General features: G+C 38.2%; 1 protein-coding gene across 1 annotated transcript in view; it reads right to left on the reverse strand.

Annotated features, from left to right (window-relative positions):
- pde8b (phosphodiesterase 8B) overlaps window positions 1-16,690 on the reverse strand; it is a 48,254-nt gene extending 31,564 nt beyond the window's left edge. The window contains exons 1-2 of the mRNA XM_006804755.2: window positions 15,754-16,690; window positions 2,633-2,689 (exon numbers count right to left, since the gene is read on the reverse strand). Coding sequence (XP_006804818.1) covers window positions 2,633-2,689; window positions 15,754-16,035 — 339 coding nt within the window. The 5' untranslated portion in view covers window positions 16,036-16,690. The remainder of the gene's footprint in view (window positions 1-2,632; window positions 2,690-15,753) is intronic.
- Between the last annotated feature and the right edge of the window lie 1,381 nt (window positions 16,691-18,071).

The following is an 18,071-nucleotide window of genomic DNA, read 5'->3' on the forward strand; positions in this document are numbered from 1 at the left end:
GACTGAGCTAGATATTACTGGGATAAAAAGAGAGCACAAGAGTGTAAGATGACTCTCATGTAAGACTATAACAAAAGCAACTTTCCTCACTATATCTGGGGAGTTGGGAAAGTTAGTTAAAAAAGTTTTTTCCTTCATATGAATGATGTCAAAACTATAACCTGCGTAGTTTATCATGTATATTTTGGGAGTACCTCCCAGCTTAGCATATCCTACATACACATTACACACACATTTAGTTTGAAAATTGTAGACAGTGTTTAGGTCAGGCTGTTAATGAAACACTGATTTCATGCTTCTTAAATATAATTATAAAGTAATGAATTCATTAAAAATTACCTTTCAGTCAGCATTCCAGTCTAAACCTTTTTTTTTTTTTTACTTTGGCATATTTTAGCTCTGCTACTTACGTTGAGACATTACAAATGACTTTAAAGTCCCATTTTAAGATGACTTAATGATGATAATTTCACTACTGCAGTTTAAACAGTTTAAAACAAACTCATTACATTTTGCATTGTACAATTTTATGTGCTCCGATAAGCATGTTTTAAAAATTAATTAATAAATTAAATAAAAACAAAAAATAAGAAGCACAAAATCCTAACACCACTTACCTAACTAGTGTTAGGGTTGTGGTAGGATTTGGTTAATGGCCATCAATTTTAACTGGATTTTATCATATTTTGAATATCCACATGGAAAATCTTTTAAAAAGAAAAGAATTGCAATAAATAAATAATTGTCTGAGGACTTATTTCAGATAAATAAATAACCAAGTAAATCTATGTCAAAGTTAGAGGACACAAAGTCTGTATGAGTAAGTTGTTTTTCAACATATTATATCACAATAAACTAGATGTAAATCAAAGGTGTGATGCCTTTAACTTACATATAAAATTGTCAAGGATTAATTAGACACAGAAACATTGCTTTTACATTTAACAAGCTCTTATTTTTAGTAAACCAATGATAAAACTTCCTTCCATTAAGGATTCTGCTGATGAACACATGAATTATTTGAGCAACAGCTTCATATGCAATTGCAGTTGTTTATATAGTTGAGCTTACACACAAAAAGGCATTAAAAGTTTAAAGATACAAAATGACAAAAGTTTTCAACAACAGAATTACCTTTCTTTACATGGATCCGCGATATAATTACAATGCACTTTAGATTATTAATTATGTGTGTAACAAGTGAAACCACATGAAGCATTAGATAAGCTGATGGAGGAGGTATGTAGCAAATCTGAAACTCTCCAGGGCCATCAGGCAGTAATAGTAAATGTCAAGGAAAACCCACAATATATAACTCTCTCCTGCAGAACATTTTATCTCTCTTTTCATCTCTCTGTTCCTGTGGAAGGAGTGAAGTAGAGGAGGAGCGACTCAGGTCATGGATCCAGCAGAAGGTTGGACGTAAAACTAAAAGAGCAGTTTTAGGGTTTTATGGGCCATGAGATGAAGTCAAAAAAAGGCTTTTTAATAAAGCCCTCGGTCCCACCACCTGCTTGCATGCTGCCAGAGATTTCAGCTATAGTGCTTTTGGGTTTGGTAAATAAGGAGGAGGGTGAAGGGATAGAGTGGGATTCTTTAGCTCAGCATGAACACGAGTGGCATGCCAGGCCTCTCACATCACCACACTGGAGTGGGAGCTGAACTGAACTCAAAAACCCCTGGAGATGGGTCAAAGCAGCACAGCTCAAACCAAAGCAAATCAAATAAAAGCAATAAACGAGCAGCTAATAAAGTAGCAGAACTGCTGGAATAAGGAATGCTTTGTAATCTAACCAGCTAGTCACCTCCGAGAGCTCTTACTTTCTCTGTTACATAAGGATAAATCTTGTTAGCACATGTCCTAATCCCTAACCAGAAGATGAGTACAGACAGTCCCTGACTCAACCCTACCTAAGCCCACAATATTACTCGAGTTCTTGATAGGCAAGATGAAATCTTAGCTAGACCGAAATTACAGAAGACAGACAAAGTGTCTACAGGTATTTAAGATGCATAAAATTAATATAAAATGGCTAACTATATCCAGAAAACATCACAGCAAATATGTCTTAGAGCACCGATTCAAGAATGAATGCATAGAAGATATTATTTCGGGGACATACAAAAGAAAATTTTGGACTACAAAGGCAAACAGGGTTTATGTGTGGCTAAGACCATATTTTACTTTAAATCAAAAAAGTAAATTTATCTTCAACCACTTTAGTCAGGTAAATCATTATCACAGCAAATACTGTTAACTACACTTTAGATAAAGTCACTTTATGAATAAAAATCAATCTGCAAAAGTATTCTCGTCCTTTAGTAGAGATGGAATGATTTTTTTCTGGGACAAAATCTGAAGAAGTCCTAATGTGATATAAACTATAAGCAGTATAAATGATATGAGTAGCATAGGCAGTGTATTTGTTTTTCCCTGTTTTAAATGAAGTCGCATATAGAAATTCCAACTGGACACAAACAGAGAATTCATAGTACATTTTGAATCCGTTTTGTTTATCTAGGAGACTAAATTACACTTATGGGGGTGGAAATTTGGTGCCATAAACTGCACTCATCAGTTGTTCTTAAACATTAGATATGAACATGACCCAACGGGCTGTCTTACTCTTACCTGAATTGGCTCTTGAGACAATCTCATGGGTCCTACACATTCTTCTGTAGCTGAAACCTGTTGAAGAAACAGTGACAGCACTGAGAATGCATAAATCACTCACTTAAAAAAAAATACAGACAGAGCAAAAAGCTGTGAATATTTCTTACCATTTTACCATTAATGTCCAGCAGCATATTAGCATATTGCTTTTCCTTCCACAACCTGTCTGCCCCCGCTGCACTTCACAAACTTTAATCGTCTTCCTTACCACCCACGTTCAGTCCCCAGTGCAACAAGCCAAGTACATCCTCTTACAAGCCAGATGCGTGAAGTCAAACAGGATAACAAATAGCCTTTTAAATCTACAACAAATATCTGTATGTCTGGAGCCTTAACTACAGATTTTGTGATGACTCTTCTATGCTGCAGACACGCATATTTTCATGCCACAACACCAATCCAGAATGGAGCTGTCCGCTACAAACTTCTTTAGAAGGTATTAACCACCAGCCGCAGATTGAACTCACAGGTTTACCTGATAATCCCACTGCAGGAGCATCACATTCTGCGCTCTATATGTGTGTGCGTGTGTTTTTGCAGCTTGTCTGGACAGCTTCAGCAGGCTCCTTAAGCCCATGCGTCACTCTGATGTGAATAAGCAACTCAGCTACATGTGCATCTCTTGAGCATATGCATGCACACACATGCTTACACCACACTTCAAAATACACGTTGAGTCAGCAGTGTACCATATCATACTGTATCATAGTGGTCAACATGTGTGCAATACCCAGTTATTTATTTATTTCTTTGTAGAAGTGGCTTTTTTTCTCATTAAAAATGGAACTTGTTATTGAATGCCCTTTGCTGCTAAAGTGTTCATAAACACAGACTTTTAAACACTCAGTATTAAAATTCCCCTCCCCATAGAGAGAAGCTTGTATTCTTTCTATACATAAACAGAGAGAGAGATGGAGAAAGAGTGGGAGGAGGATGTCTGTTAATTCCACAAGAAGCACCAGTGCCATAATAACGCATGCTATACACAAACTCTACTCACAGTCATACAAATTGTATGACTAAAGCAGTGAGGCAGGCAGCAGTTGATGACTTAACCACCCATCATTACAGCATTATTTGTCAGTGGTGCTTAGGCTTGAAGCTGAACATATTTCTGCCCACATTTCAAGAAGCCACTATCACAAACATCAAGACTTCTGGTACAGCACTTGAAATATAAGAAGCTTAATTTTATTAAAGCAAACAGCGACTTCCAGGACTGAAAACTGAAACTAATGGGGAAGTGGCAAAAATGACAATTTGTCAAATAGCCACTTGAGGTTTTAACATCTGTGTTAAAATGCAGCAAAATTAGCATCTCTGACTAATATCATAGGCTGCTGTGTGAAGTTTACACTCTAGTTTTTCTAGTCTGTTGCTCAGCACCAACCAACAGATAACTGTGTCTTTACATTACATCTGAGTTGGTCACTTCCACACTGGCTGGATGCTACATCCATTCCATATTCTTCTATCTCTTTTCTTTTAAATGCAGTCTATTGGGCACACATTAACCCATCTTTACATATTTCCATTTAGTGCTCCTGAACCTTTTCAGCCTCATATGTATAAAGTCCAGCACTGTTTCACCTCTGAGCCACGTAGGCTGAAAAAAACATAAAAGCACACACAGAAAAACACACATTGTCCCATGTTGTCTTGCAAATGACACACAGATATAAAGTGAGCTTTGTACCACAGTTTACTCATGCATGTGCATTTTCAACTAAAGCAAAACTACTAACTTAAAAAAATAATAAAGCATGTGCACAGAAAGAGAGAGAGGGAGAGAGAGTTATATATGAAATGCCTGATTGTAATATAGTGGAGACAAAATGGTAAATGGCCTGCATTTGTATAGCGCTTTACCCAGTCCCTAAGGACCCCAAAGCGCTTTACACTACATTCAGTCATCCACCCATTCACACACACATTCACACACTGGCAATGGCAAGCTACGTTGTAGCCACAGCTGCCCTGGGGTGCACTGACAGAGGCGAGGCTGCCGGACACTGGCGCCACCGGGCCCTCTGACCACCACCAGTAGGCAAACATGGGGTTAGTATCTTGCCCAAAGATATTTGGCATGCAGCCAGGATCGAACCACCAACCTTCTGATTTGTGGCTGACCTGCTCTGCCACCTGAGCTATAGCCACCCCAATATGTTTACATTTTTTTGAAATATGACACAATTTTCTATTCAATTCAATTCAATTCAATTTTATTTATATAGCGCCAAATCACAACAAAAGTCGCCTCAAGGTGCTTCATAGATACAGAGATCATACAATCATATGACCCCCTATGAGCAAGCACTTTGGCGACAGTGGGAAGGAAAAACTCCCTTTTAACAGGAAGAAACCTCCGGCAGAACCAGGCTCAGGGAGGGGCGGGGCCATCTGCTGTGATTGGCTGGGGTGAGAGAAGGAAGACAGGATAAAAGACATGCTGTGGAAGAGAGACAGAGATTAATAACAGATATGATTCAATGCAGAGAAGTCTATTAATACATAGTGAGTGAGAAAGGTGACTGGAAAGGAAAAACTCAATGCATCACCAATTCACCAGTAATAACTTGGTGAAGTTCTGTCATTTTCCAGCAAATGCATAGCAGGTGTGCAAAGTGCTTTGTGATTTTTCTGCTTTACAGTAAGAAGAGAACTAGTCGCTGTTACTGTAAAGCACCTGTAAAAAATAATAAGTGGATTAAACTTAACATTGCAGACATGCAGGACTGTGTCGTCTCACACTTGTGGTCCTTACATCAGAGATGTTTGTGTCTAAGCACAAAGACATTCCTGGAAAGCTGAGCAGGGATCACTATCTACGATCATAGTGTGGTCTAACAGGACAAAGAAATAAGGTCAACCAAGTAAGAAATGACCCAACACAGTTGGTAGGAAAGACTCAGAGCATCTGGTGGCTCGGTGTTAAAAGCATAAACGTAGTTATAAGAAGACTGAGGGGAATGAGTCATTGTTTAGTGCTTCAGTGACAACAAGAAGCCGAGTTTCAAAATATATAATTGGGTTTGAGTGTTGGTTTCTTGAGTATACGAGCAATTTTGTTTTACTTGAGGACGATACAGCCAGATGTGAAACAGAACAGGAAGTAAGGGAGTAGAAATGGGACTGTTAACCAGTGCTGAGAGATCAATTTGGAGAAGGATCAGTCAGCTAAGTTAGTTAGAAGATGATGGAAGAAGTGTTAAGGAAAGCCGTCATTGGGGACCATCTCTTCTTAGAATAGCTGACAGAGTCCTCACGAATAGACATTAAGAGGAAGTAAGTGAAAGAAGACTTTGGATCGAGTGCAGAGACAGATGCTTCTTTGTGTTAAAATAACAGGTATAAATGAGACTATGAAAGCTTTCTTTTATATCCACAGCAGCTGAAAACCAACAACCTAGCTAACACAAAATGAAAAAAGTAAATAAAGTTGATGCCGATGGCTTATAAATTAAACTTGGTTGAAAGACTAACTGACCTAATGCTTTATGGAGTATTAAAAGAGGCCCATTAACCATGACATGAGACAAAATTTGTTTTCAAAGAACATAATTTGTATTATCTGTTTTTTGTTTGAATCCAACACCAGCAGATATGTAGAATGACAGAGAGGGAACAGAGGATTCTCAAAGTCACTGAACTGAAAAGAGCCAGGCAACTACAGCATAATATGTTTATTTAAGCTCAGTCTCAATGTAATGGAGCTGTAATACAAGTTGAATTATGTCGTGCAGCCAGTGTCCTGGCAGAAAGGTAAGGTAAAAGTAAACTACATCAAAGTTTTTTCACTCTTCTTTATAAAGTACTCAGTTGTCATGTCCAGGTTTGTGAAACAAGCCATATAAGCCATTTCCCAAGAACAAGATAAAATAAATTATTGGTTTTAATTAAATGTCCCATACTAGCAGTAGCTGTCAGGAATCAGGCAGGTCGTTTTAGCTTCTTGTATAGCTCTTGTACAGAACTTTTGCTCTGTTAAAATGTTTAAAAAAATCATAATCTACTTTTTTCTTTATGTGGACCAAAGAACAAATGTTAAAAAGCTGCATGACACAGAGATTTCCAATTAAAGTAAAGTCAATACACTACGTATATATGGCCGTTGATTTGACTCTCATTTCTCAGTGTCGTCATTAGTGAGAGTGAATTTGATACCACTCGCCTGGAGACATGAGAGGAAAGAGGATGGAAATGTGTAAGTGAATGGACATTACATGTTAGACATGGGAGACAGTTGAGGGAAGACGATATTGGTACTACAGTGTTACAGCAACAAGTCGCAAAATATACTGCAAAGATACACTTTAACAAAATGGCACAAAAATACACTAAATTACAGTAATATGTTCTTTGTAAACAGAGCTAAACACTGTAAAAGGATGCTGCTGCTGTACAACCCACAGTACAACACAAATTAACAAAAAAATCAATCAAGTCATTTCTGTTTATTGATTCAGGCCATAATTAATTGCCAAATTATGCTGCATGTCCCACTACCTCACGCGATGTAAAGAAATTAAGAAACAATGTTTGTTGATTACACAAAAGAATAATAGGGGTTTAAAGATTTATTGATCTACAGTATTTAAACACATATCACATTTTCATAACATCTTGTTATGGCGATTACAGTGGAAACAGTAAGAGTGTAATAGTAAGAGTTAGCAATATTAAACTCAATGACCTCGCTCTGTAACTTTCTGTGTTCTGACACTTGGCAGTTGCTGTGGTTCCAAACTGAAAAATATCATTTACACTTAATTGCAGGATATCTAGGAGTGAAGAAACTTCTTGAAGAACTTGAAGAAACTGATTTGTTGCAATGGTGGAATCCTATTATAGCACCACACTCAAATTCAGCAAGCTCTTTAGAACAAACCATTCTTTCAAAATGTTTTGAAAGGCAGACTGCATGGACAGGTCTTTGACTAACTGTAGCAATGGGACTAAAAAAACCTGAATTCAAAGATTAAGACGTGTGGCCCATACAGTGTATGCTAGTATCGATGATCACAACAGACAAATAAGCTACTTTGCTGTACTGAATTAGTGGTTGCGTTTTAAGTGAGCTTTCAAGGATATCTGTAACTCTGAAAAACAAACAAACAAAAAACTACAGAGTATAACTTATTATAATTGTATATGTACATGTAGTTTATGTACCCTATCTCCTCCTTAATGGGTGAGCCAATCTGAACGACACTTTGCACAAACATCGTCACACATAAAGTGATTATTATTTTTTATGTGCTTTTAAAAATCCAATTTCTTTTGATTTTCATGAAAATGTACATTGAGTGATTCTTATATAGCGTTTTTCTACTCTCCCGGAGTACTCAAAGCGCTCTACACAACATACCACATTCTCCCACCTATGCTTTTAAGTGCTTACTAACTACCCAAGGATATTTGGCATGCAGACAAGTGGGAGACAGGGATCAAACCACCAACCTTCCAATCAGTAGATGACCTGCTCCACCTCCTGAGCTACAGCCACCCCAAAATGTGATGTTATACTCTCCAGTTGACAGTCAATATGCAGTGGTTCTGTATATAGTGTTTGATTTGGTATTTTAAAACATGACACCAGTGTTCACAAAATTCATAACAACTCAACAGTAGATAGATAAGCATACAAATAGTTAATATGAATAATCATTTGAGTCTCTTTTCTTCCGAGCAAAAATGCAAAACAAAACAAAACAAAAATCCCCTGAAAAGGGACTGTTTATTGGTTTTTGTTTTATTTTTGTTTTTGTTTTTTTTCACACATTTTGCTAAATTAATTATACCACAAAATAACAAACAACACACAAACCTAATATTTCCCTTTCACGTCACACAGCCCTTCCTTCCCACCCCCCTTAAAAATGGCTTCGGTTTTTAAGCCTATGACTTAGATCTTCGACTAATTACAAACTTCTGAACGTTGGAGCTTCCTTCATCTTGGAGTAATTTCAGTCTTTGTTTTTGTGAAGCACTTTGTAATGTTGGCTTTGAAAGGTGCTGTATAAATAACCCCTTAATTGTTTCCTGAGGCCAGGTATATAATGTCATTGCATATACTGTACACACATTGTTATGATACAGATCAAACATTGCTTTCATTGTGAAGGACCATCAAACATTTCGCAGCACATTTAATTGAACAGTTTATTCCCCAGAATGCAATAAACGTAACAAACTTAGTGTATGTTTGATGTGGTCCTTTGAAGGTGTTTTCTCTGTTGATGTTAGATTATGAAGATGACTAGCTAGTTTACAGCATGGCTAGAGAACAGAAACGCTTACGGGCCAGAGTGTAAATGTTTTGAGTAATGACAAAGCGGGTGAATTTCTCATGTAGATTCGACCTTATGAGTGGCTCTTTTGTTGAAAGTCAGACTGTTTAGAAATCAGAAGTGATACAGAATGACGTTACTGTGTCCTTCAGAGGGATAAATCTTTTTTTCTGCTTCTATGCATTATGTCACTTTCAAGTTTATCGAAACCAATAAAGAAATGTTTTGGATTTTCATTTTGTATATTGCCAGATAAATACCAAGCACTTGGCGCTTATCAAATTAGGTTCCTCATTGTTAACACCAGGCCTTGGTGTCTGCATGAATCACAGTCCTTGCAACAAGGCCTCACCTTATCTGCACTGAAGTGGCCTTCTTAGAATGTCTACATGGACTTGAGGTCGGCCTCTGTCTTATCTGTTAGACTTCTGTCCACAGTATGAAGTCAATGATAAGCTTACAGTGAGAGTCTGATATTTTGACATGGCTTAAATCTGTCGTGTGAACAAACGTCTTGACTGCTACCTTTAGATGTTAGGGTCATCCTACAAGTAACAGCATACTGTAGAACTGTAGAGAATAACAGCTCTTGATCACATTTCTGGATTTATCATGTTTGGTTTGCATAATTTAGCATTTTTAAAACATGCTAAGATATTTTTTATTAGAATTGTCAATGTTATTAGTTAATGTCAGGGAATAAGTTAAACATTACATGTTAATCTAGTCATTGTTAGGAAGCAGGTTGGCACTCAAAGAGCTGCCACACAGAACAGCATTTGAAGACATCGGTCAAAATCAAAGCTTCTCAGTATGCTCAGCCTCTATGTAACGATCTAGGTATTTGCCTTAAGGTTGAGTCGGGTTGAGTCCAAAACTTTTCATGCCATGTTGACTGAGGAATCCAATTTGACTGGAGCTGTAAATATTAACAGTATCAACATTCACCCTGTTTCAGCTGCAATGTAACTGCGAACTGTTTAGTTTATTCTGTTTATATGCTGGGACTTAAGGAGGTTGCTATTGTAGTGTTACTCTCCAACTTACATGAGTGGATTGGGAACCCAACCTAAGTCCTGCATCATCCTGTAGGTCTCAAGCAGGAGGAGCTTTCAGTCAACTTTATGTGGAGTAAAAAATACAGTCGTTTACCATTTGGCAAGGGAAACTCAATTTCAGCATTTAAGCATGATTGTTCCTGGTACTGCTCAGTCACCACAGAAAAAAACTAAATAAACAACACAGAAAAGCTAAGTACACCCTCCCTGCTTCATCTTGCAAATAAATGCACTTGATTATCTGATCATCAGCAAGGGTGAGCTCCTCTACAAAAACAGAAGTATAGGTAGTTTACTGGCCTGAAGCATTCAGGTGTGTGTTAACACAGTGCCAAGGAGAAGATAAATCACCAATGAACTTAAAAAAGGAATTTATGCTGCCCATCAGTTTGGTAAGGATTAAAAGTAATTTCCAAACAATTTGAAGTCCATGATTCTAGACGAAGAAAGATTCTTCACAAGTGGAACACATTCAAGTTCCTAATAATCCGATGACTGGATGTACCAGTAAATTGATCCCAATGCTCAGAAATCCTGAGAGCTACATGTCAGACTCTACAGGCCTCAGTTAGCACGTGAAATGTTAAAGTTCAGTACAAATAAGCCAGACAGTACAATTAGAAAAACACTTGAAAAGTATGGCTTGTTTTGGAGGGTTGCCAGAAGAAAGCCTCTTCCCTCTTAAAACTAACATGGCAGCACATGATTGGTGAAAACCAAACACAGCATATTAGCACAAACAGTGTTAATTATGATGATGGTGTGGGCTTGTTTTGCATTCACAGGTCCCGTGCACCTTGCAGTCATTGAGTTGACCATAAACTCCTCTAGAGGCATTCTAGAGTCAAATGTGAGCCCATCTTTCCAACAGCTAAAGCTCAGCCAAAAAGGCTCCGTGCAATAGGACAATTATCCCAAGAAACACCAGAAAATCTGTAACAGAATAACTGGAAAAGAAAAGAATCACAATGCTGCAATGGCCCAGTCAGAATCTAGAGCTGAGCCTGATCAAAAAAGAAAGCTGTGCATAAATGAAAGTCCATAAACCTCAATGAACTGAAGTAATGTTGTAAATCAGAGTTGGCCAAAATTCCTCCATGGTGATATGAAAGAGTGATGAAGTCATACAGAAAAAAACTACTTCAAGTTACTTCAAGCTATTCTGCTAAAGGTGGTTCTACAAGCAAATGAATCACGGGGTGTAGTTAGTTTTTCATATTTAGCATATTTTGTAAATAAAGAAAAACTATATTAGAAAAATATGAAGAGATTGATCACATAGTGCAGACCCAGAGCAAGACAGCCATAGCAGTGCTGTGCTAATGTGTGTAAGTGTATAATAAAAGTGCTGTATTATTGTGTGATTCTACTCAAATCAACAAAGGAAAGATGAGAAGAACTGGCAAGTAGGCTAACTTCAGGAATGGTGAGACTATGTGCCAGAGAACTGACTGGCCAATTTGAAGTGATTTTGTATGCGATGATCTCTTATCTCAAGCAAAACCTCTTCACGAGTAGGCTAAACGTGTTACTGTGACGATAAACCCAGGGTTAAAACTGAAGTTGGCTCACTAAGCCCCTAATCCTGCTTTGTAATGCAGGCTTCTGTTGAATTCTTCTTCTTGAACCTCTGCATTAAGATGTCCATGGGCCTTTCCCATCTGTGACTTTACGATTCACTTGTTCAGTGCTGTCATCCTTACAAACAGCTAAAAAATTCACTGCTGCATCAGTGCTGTGTAAAACACTGACATAGGTTTCCCACCCCCCATCCAAACAAAAAGCTAATTTGAATGTTTTTAATCTTATATTTTATATATATATTATATTATATATTTTTATGTTTTTAATCTTATATTTATGGCAAAAAAGTTTTTTTTAGTGTGAAAAACAGGCTCATAACTAAAATAAAAAACAACACAGAGCTTGCAGTGGATGTACGCGTTCTCCTTAATAGCAAAATAAATTGTTACATTGTTACTTCTTACTGTTATGCAAGACATCACTGATGTGTGTAAATGAAATCAATAATCTGAGTTAAAGAGTAATTAGAGAGGAGGAGGGACTCTAATACTTGTAGGGCTCTTGCTTTGGTTTTGATGCATTACAAAGGACGTGAGGTTTGTGTATGCTTAGCTTTGTTTTGGTGTGCACACTTGCACAGTTGTCATGTGTAAATCAAAATTACAATCTGGAAAGCCAATGCAACAAAGTATAATAGATCCAGTCTCACAATTTATATGATAAACATTTTCTTGGTTATAATGTGTTTTGTTTGTTTATTAGATATGCTGACTTGTGAATAAATTGCATCTTCTCATCATAGCACTGGTCTGTTTGTTGCTGACCTACAACTTTATGTATTACCAGCAGCAACATTCTGTTCCAATCCTGATCTCACTTTTGTTTGCCAAAGAAAAAACTTAAAATAGACCTTCTACAAACTGGCATGAGTTTATAAGAATTGTGTTAACTGGGTTTGGTCTGGTTTATTTTATTTTTTAAGAGTACAGAACTTTATCATTGCTGAATTTTTGCATGTTTAATCCACGTTGAACTTGTTAAATATAAGTCAATCCCCAGGGACTACCACGTTATAACATGTAAATAATGCATAGCCTGATGCAAAGGTTTTTGGCCTCTAAAGCCGATTTGCTCCAACAATATAGAATTCATTAAATAATATATAATTAACAATTAAGGCCTAGAGTTAGAGGCATGGCCTCTTTTTTAACAGGAGTGCTAACATGGGCAGATCGTATCTGCTATGGCTCATGTCCTCTAATTAAAGTCTCTATAGTTGTGGTTATGATTGTTGTGTTGGTCATTACGGATGCCAACTGTGACATCAACCTGCAGAAATGCAGTGCTTGAGGTACGTGGGATTTTCTGAAGCTTTCTTCAGAACGTCTCATCTTTTCCAACTGATGCGGCACACTCCCTCTCTGTCATCTGACAATCTCTATTCCCCTACCCTGAAATGTTATGAAATGCTATTTGTACATTTGTGTCTCTAACCCAGCCTCTAACACTGGGTTACCGAAACTAAACTAGGTGCCGAAACAACACCAAATGTGTTAGCATCTGCTATTATGCAAGTTGACATTTGCATGAGCAACACTGACAACCATAACGTACTAGTGAACTAGCCGTCTTTAGAGTGTTTGCGCTGATTTGAGGATTTTTAATGAAATTATCTAACAAATAACATGCGTGCTGTCTGAAACAAAGACTGGGAATCCAGTATTTTAGTTTGTTTCTCTGCAGTATAAGCAGAAATGTGAGTCTGTGTAATGCAGATGCACCTTGCTAACCAAGTTTGCTAGCATAAGCTGATAGTTTTGCACTTCACCCTATGGTCTGAATATGGTCCCTTGTGACCTCGGAAACCATCAGCACCAACAAAGAGGAGCTGCAGACTCCAGGAACCAGTGGGTCACGTCACAAAAATTGCTTCCATCTTTTAAACACAGTCTGTGTTCGAAACAAAATGTGTCTGGTTGATTGTGAGAATCTGCCAATTAATGCTTTTGTTGGTGTATTCCTTTTTTAAATCAGCGCCTTGGCATTAATCCCTGTGGGGAAAGCAGTACCGGTCCTTTACATGTGACTGTTCACACCCCTGATGTACTGACCAGAGGGGTAAACAAATGACTGGTGTATATAAACATGCACTCACACATACACACACACACACACACAGGAGCGTGATCAACACTGTGTCAGATGATCAAGATCCTGCAGGGTAAGGCAGATGGTTTTAATAATAAATGGCATCATTGATCCTGTCTCAGTCGTGGAGGGGGAAACTGAGAGAGAGCGGTAAGGAACTGCTGACAAACCAGGACACACACACACTGTCTGAGCTACACTTAACTCATGACACAAATCTATAAAAAGTACTCAACTGCTGAACCTAAATGTTACCAAACTGTTTGCTATAATTCCACCTCCTGGCAAGAAGTCTATGTTAAGGTGACTAAATGTTTTCATTCGTGGGAATGACTCATGTCATATCAATGTCTTGTCGTTTCACGTGTGCCAAATTTCTTCCATATTAGGAGCAGACAAGACAAATATCAGGAAAAATGAATGAAAAGTGTTAAAGACTATCCACAAATGTGAAATAAGGACAATTTAAAAACAACTGGAACCATGCTAGCCTTAGATGAGTTTATTATGTAAAAGTCTCTGAATCTCATCCAGGCCTGAACGGGTTAATGTATTCTCAGAGTCTGATGACACGATCATCTGCTAGACTACTTCTTAGCAAAACACAGTTATATCCTCTGGGGTTTGATCATAAATATGAAGAAGTATCTGTTCACATGCTTCCTCATGAGAGAAATCCTTCATCAAGTAAAAAGCAAACGAACTTCATGAAAAGATTTGAAAACTGCTAAGCAGAGCAGAGCAGCGCTGTGCTCAGTTTTGTCTCAGTTTTCACGTGGTTATCAACGTTTTAAATATCTGCAATATGTTCATTAAGTGAGCCGCTTACCATTTTTTTCAGTATAAAAAATAGTGTTTATTTTTAAAAAACATGTTCTCTGAAAACTTTGAAATACATTTAATATACTTATCCACAAAAATTTGGCTGTTTCCAAAAGCTTGAATCCTGCATTACAGATTATTACATTAAATTAATAGCAATTACTTATTTTTTCAACGATGACTCAAATAATAATCCTCTTCATAATGACTTATTAGATTAATAGGTTTTTACACATCTTAAAGCAAACAGTGTCATAAATGGGGTTGATATAAAGGATATAAACCAAAGTTATCAAATCTGAGCTGATCCTCTGACTTTAGGCAAACACACTTTGCATTTTGTTGCTGAAGTACTGACCCACTGGATGTACAGTTGCTCATTTCACGGCTTTGTCTGCTTCCGGGAACCTCTGCCTGCAGCTTTGGGGCTGTACTCAGAGATAATAAACAAAAGCCTGCAAACAAGCTTTTCTTATAGCACAGATTTAGATTACAAGAGATGGCTGATGGCGAGAAACACGCTAAGTGGGGATTTCAGGTAAAGCTAGACCCGAGTTTGGGGTTTTTTTGTAAAGTAAAAACTTCTGGTAACTCTTGCCTTTAAAACTCTGTAGTACTTATATAGAACATGGTTTCATAACACACTGCAGAGTACATATGTAATCATGTATAAGTGCTTAGTAACGCATTTATGAGCAATTATAACTCTCCTGTGGATACAATGGAGTGGAGTGTGGTGCAAACACGTGTTATAAAGAAATACTAAACACAAATATGGTCCATCTTCTGCAGGTACTCTTCAATAGAAACTTAAAATGCCCTTATCTTCTTATTGTGTTACACACTGCTACAGAGTCCTCAGTCAACAAGCTCATTCTTAAGATTAACACATTTTGTGCATTAAAATGCAATTATGCAGCATAACCCTGCCTACATAAGATCCTTTAGTAAGGCCACCGTCATATGTCATACATTCAATTATCATCATTGTTACACACATGGCTGGCTGCAGGCATGGCTTGACACAGGGCGAGTTAATGAGGAGGGATTGAATGAACTGCAGCCAGATTTCTAATCCCGGACCCACAGGTTTGGGCCTCATCAACTAACAAACAACAACAACAATGGCCCTCTCGCAAGTATGCTTTTCACTCACGACTCTGCTGATGCGGTGACCATATGCCAGCACACCCATGTTCGGTTCATTCAACGCGTTCCACTGTCACAGCCACTGTACCTTGACGCTGGTGTGGCTGGTCTGCGTCTCGGCCTCGATGCGGATGTGCCCTCCACTGTTCTCCTTGCGATCCCGGCACGAGTTGTTGCGCGAGTGCCGACTCTGGTAGGTGATGACGGAAGGGATGGTCTCGGCCGCATCGGTCTTGATGAAGAGCCCGTGGAGCGTGGTTGCGTTGCCCTGAGAGATGGTGGTGGTCTGGTGGGGGGAGTTGGATTCGTCTGAGTCTCGGCAGTAGATCACCCCGCTCTGAGAGACGTGGATACTGGGAGCGCAGCCCATACCTCAGCGACGCGCCTCCGGAGTCAGATCCCAGATAATAAACACCGACTCGTGGGTACCACCTTCCTGTCGTCCACAGCTGCCTGCACACAGGCTGCTTTTTTCTCCAGGCATCGGCTGCGGGGTCGAATCGCTCTGTTCTCCACACACCTCCGTTCGAGAACATCAAGGGAGGGAAAACGTGAGATGTAGATAATTATTTAAAACATGCGACCTACGAATTCGGTTTTGTTCCCAAGCTCCCGCTATTGGCGGATTTTGGACTTCGACTTCATATTGAGGACAAAATGTGTTTCAGGCTATGATCTAAAGCTTCCCGATAACCCGTTCTCCCCGCCGGCGCTTCCATCAAATGACCCGGACTAATGAATAAAATGAATAGATGGTCTAAACCACCTGGCGGCTCTTCATCACCTCTTGCTTCATATCCGGCTTTGTTTCTCCGATCGTCCTCGGTGACATGGTCGCATTTTCGGCCTGTGATGAGTAGCCTTTATGAAATCTCTTCTATCTCTCTACTTTAGCTATTCTGCTTGCTGATCATTGGCCACGGTCCATCTCCCACTCTTCCTTTCTGCTTCCTAGTCTCTCTCTCTCCTCTCTCTATCTCCATCATACCAACATTGTATAATTTTTGACTCTGCGGAACGAGCCTTCATAACTCCCAAGAGGCCATGCTGTGACTCCAGGGGTCCTTTAAAGCCCCACGTGAATTATGCATAATGCTATCACAGTAATGGGGACCTGATGAAACACCACTTACTGTTCAAACAACCTCCCGCCTCACCTTTAGGCACGTGATTAATTTAGAGAACAGGGTATATTTACTCTTCAGCCGAAATGGGGTGGAGGGGGGGGGGGGGCATGACATAATTGTTTTCTTGAAGAAAATGTTTTATAAAATGTGCTTATAGACCATTTTGCCTTTTGTTACCGTTCTGTTGCCAAAAATAAACTAGCGTTTGACATGTAAGCACAATAATCATTATAATATTTTTATTTAAGCATTCTACCATTCTTCCACTCAAGATTAGGATAGTTGGTAATAACGTGCTTATTTGTTTATTGAATGTGATACTAACTGGATCAGAAATTCTGTAAATGCCAGTTATTATTTGATATATTATAATTTATCCTTAAACATAATTTTGTTTTTCAACTGAGTATCTAAGCAGATGTGTCACATAATGCATTTAAACTGTAACAAAACTGCACTCCATTGTATTTTGTATTAAACTATTTGCTTTGACATTATGGATTAAAAAAATATTATTATTTTCCATCACTAAAATTAAATGTGGGCTCTAACAATGTGGGCTTGTTACCAAAGCGTGACCCGGTGATGGGTGGAATCTTAAACCTCTCTGGTCAGTGGTCAGTTCTCCATACATATATATATATATATATATATATATATATATATGGAGATATATATAGATATATATAGATATATATATATCTCCATATATATATATATATATATATATATATATATGTGTGTGTGTGTGTGTGTGTTAGGGAACAGGGCATTAGGGAACAGGAAGTGAAGTATAGAGCTGAATAGAATAGAATAGTCACAAAGCAACATAAATTCATTTTTGGCACATTTGGCTTTAGAGTAAAAAAAAAAAAGCAGTCTGTAATAATACAAGAATATGACAACCAAAAAAATTCTTCAAAATGAAAGCAAAATTTAAATAACCATCTTCCATGACTTCTTATTTTAAATATTCACAGCTGTAGGAATAAAAGATGTTTTGTAAACCCTTTTCTTACCCAAGACAACTACATAACACCAGTCTGATGTTAACAGCTGAAAGGACTGATGGTGGGGAATTAATCTGACCTGATGTATAACTCAGAAGTTTTCATGATACTACTTGCATATTGCTGGTATTCCATTACTGAGTTCATGATGGCCATAGCGTCCAGGTCTGAAAATCATAGCCATAACTACAATGAACATGCATTTTTTTGTGGCCCCCAGGGGGCATTACCTGTGGTAGCAGAAATACTCCAGTTTCTTTGGGAGAATG

The sequence above is a fragment of the Neolamprologus brichardi genome, chromosome 7 (genome assembly GCF_056152115.1).
Source record: "Neolamprologus brichardi isolate AB-2024 chromosome 7, ASM5615211v1, whole genome shotgun sequence".
NCBI lineage: Eukaryota > Metazoa > Chordata > Actinopteri > Cichliformes > Cichlidae > Neolamprologus > Neolamprologus brichardi.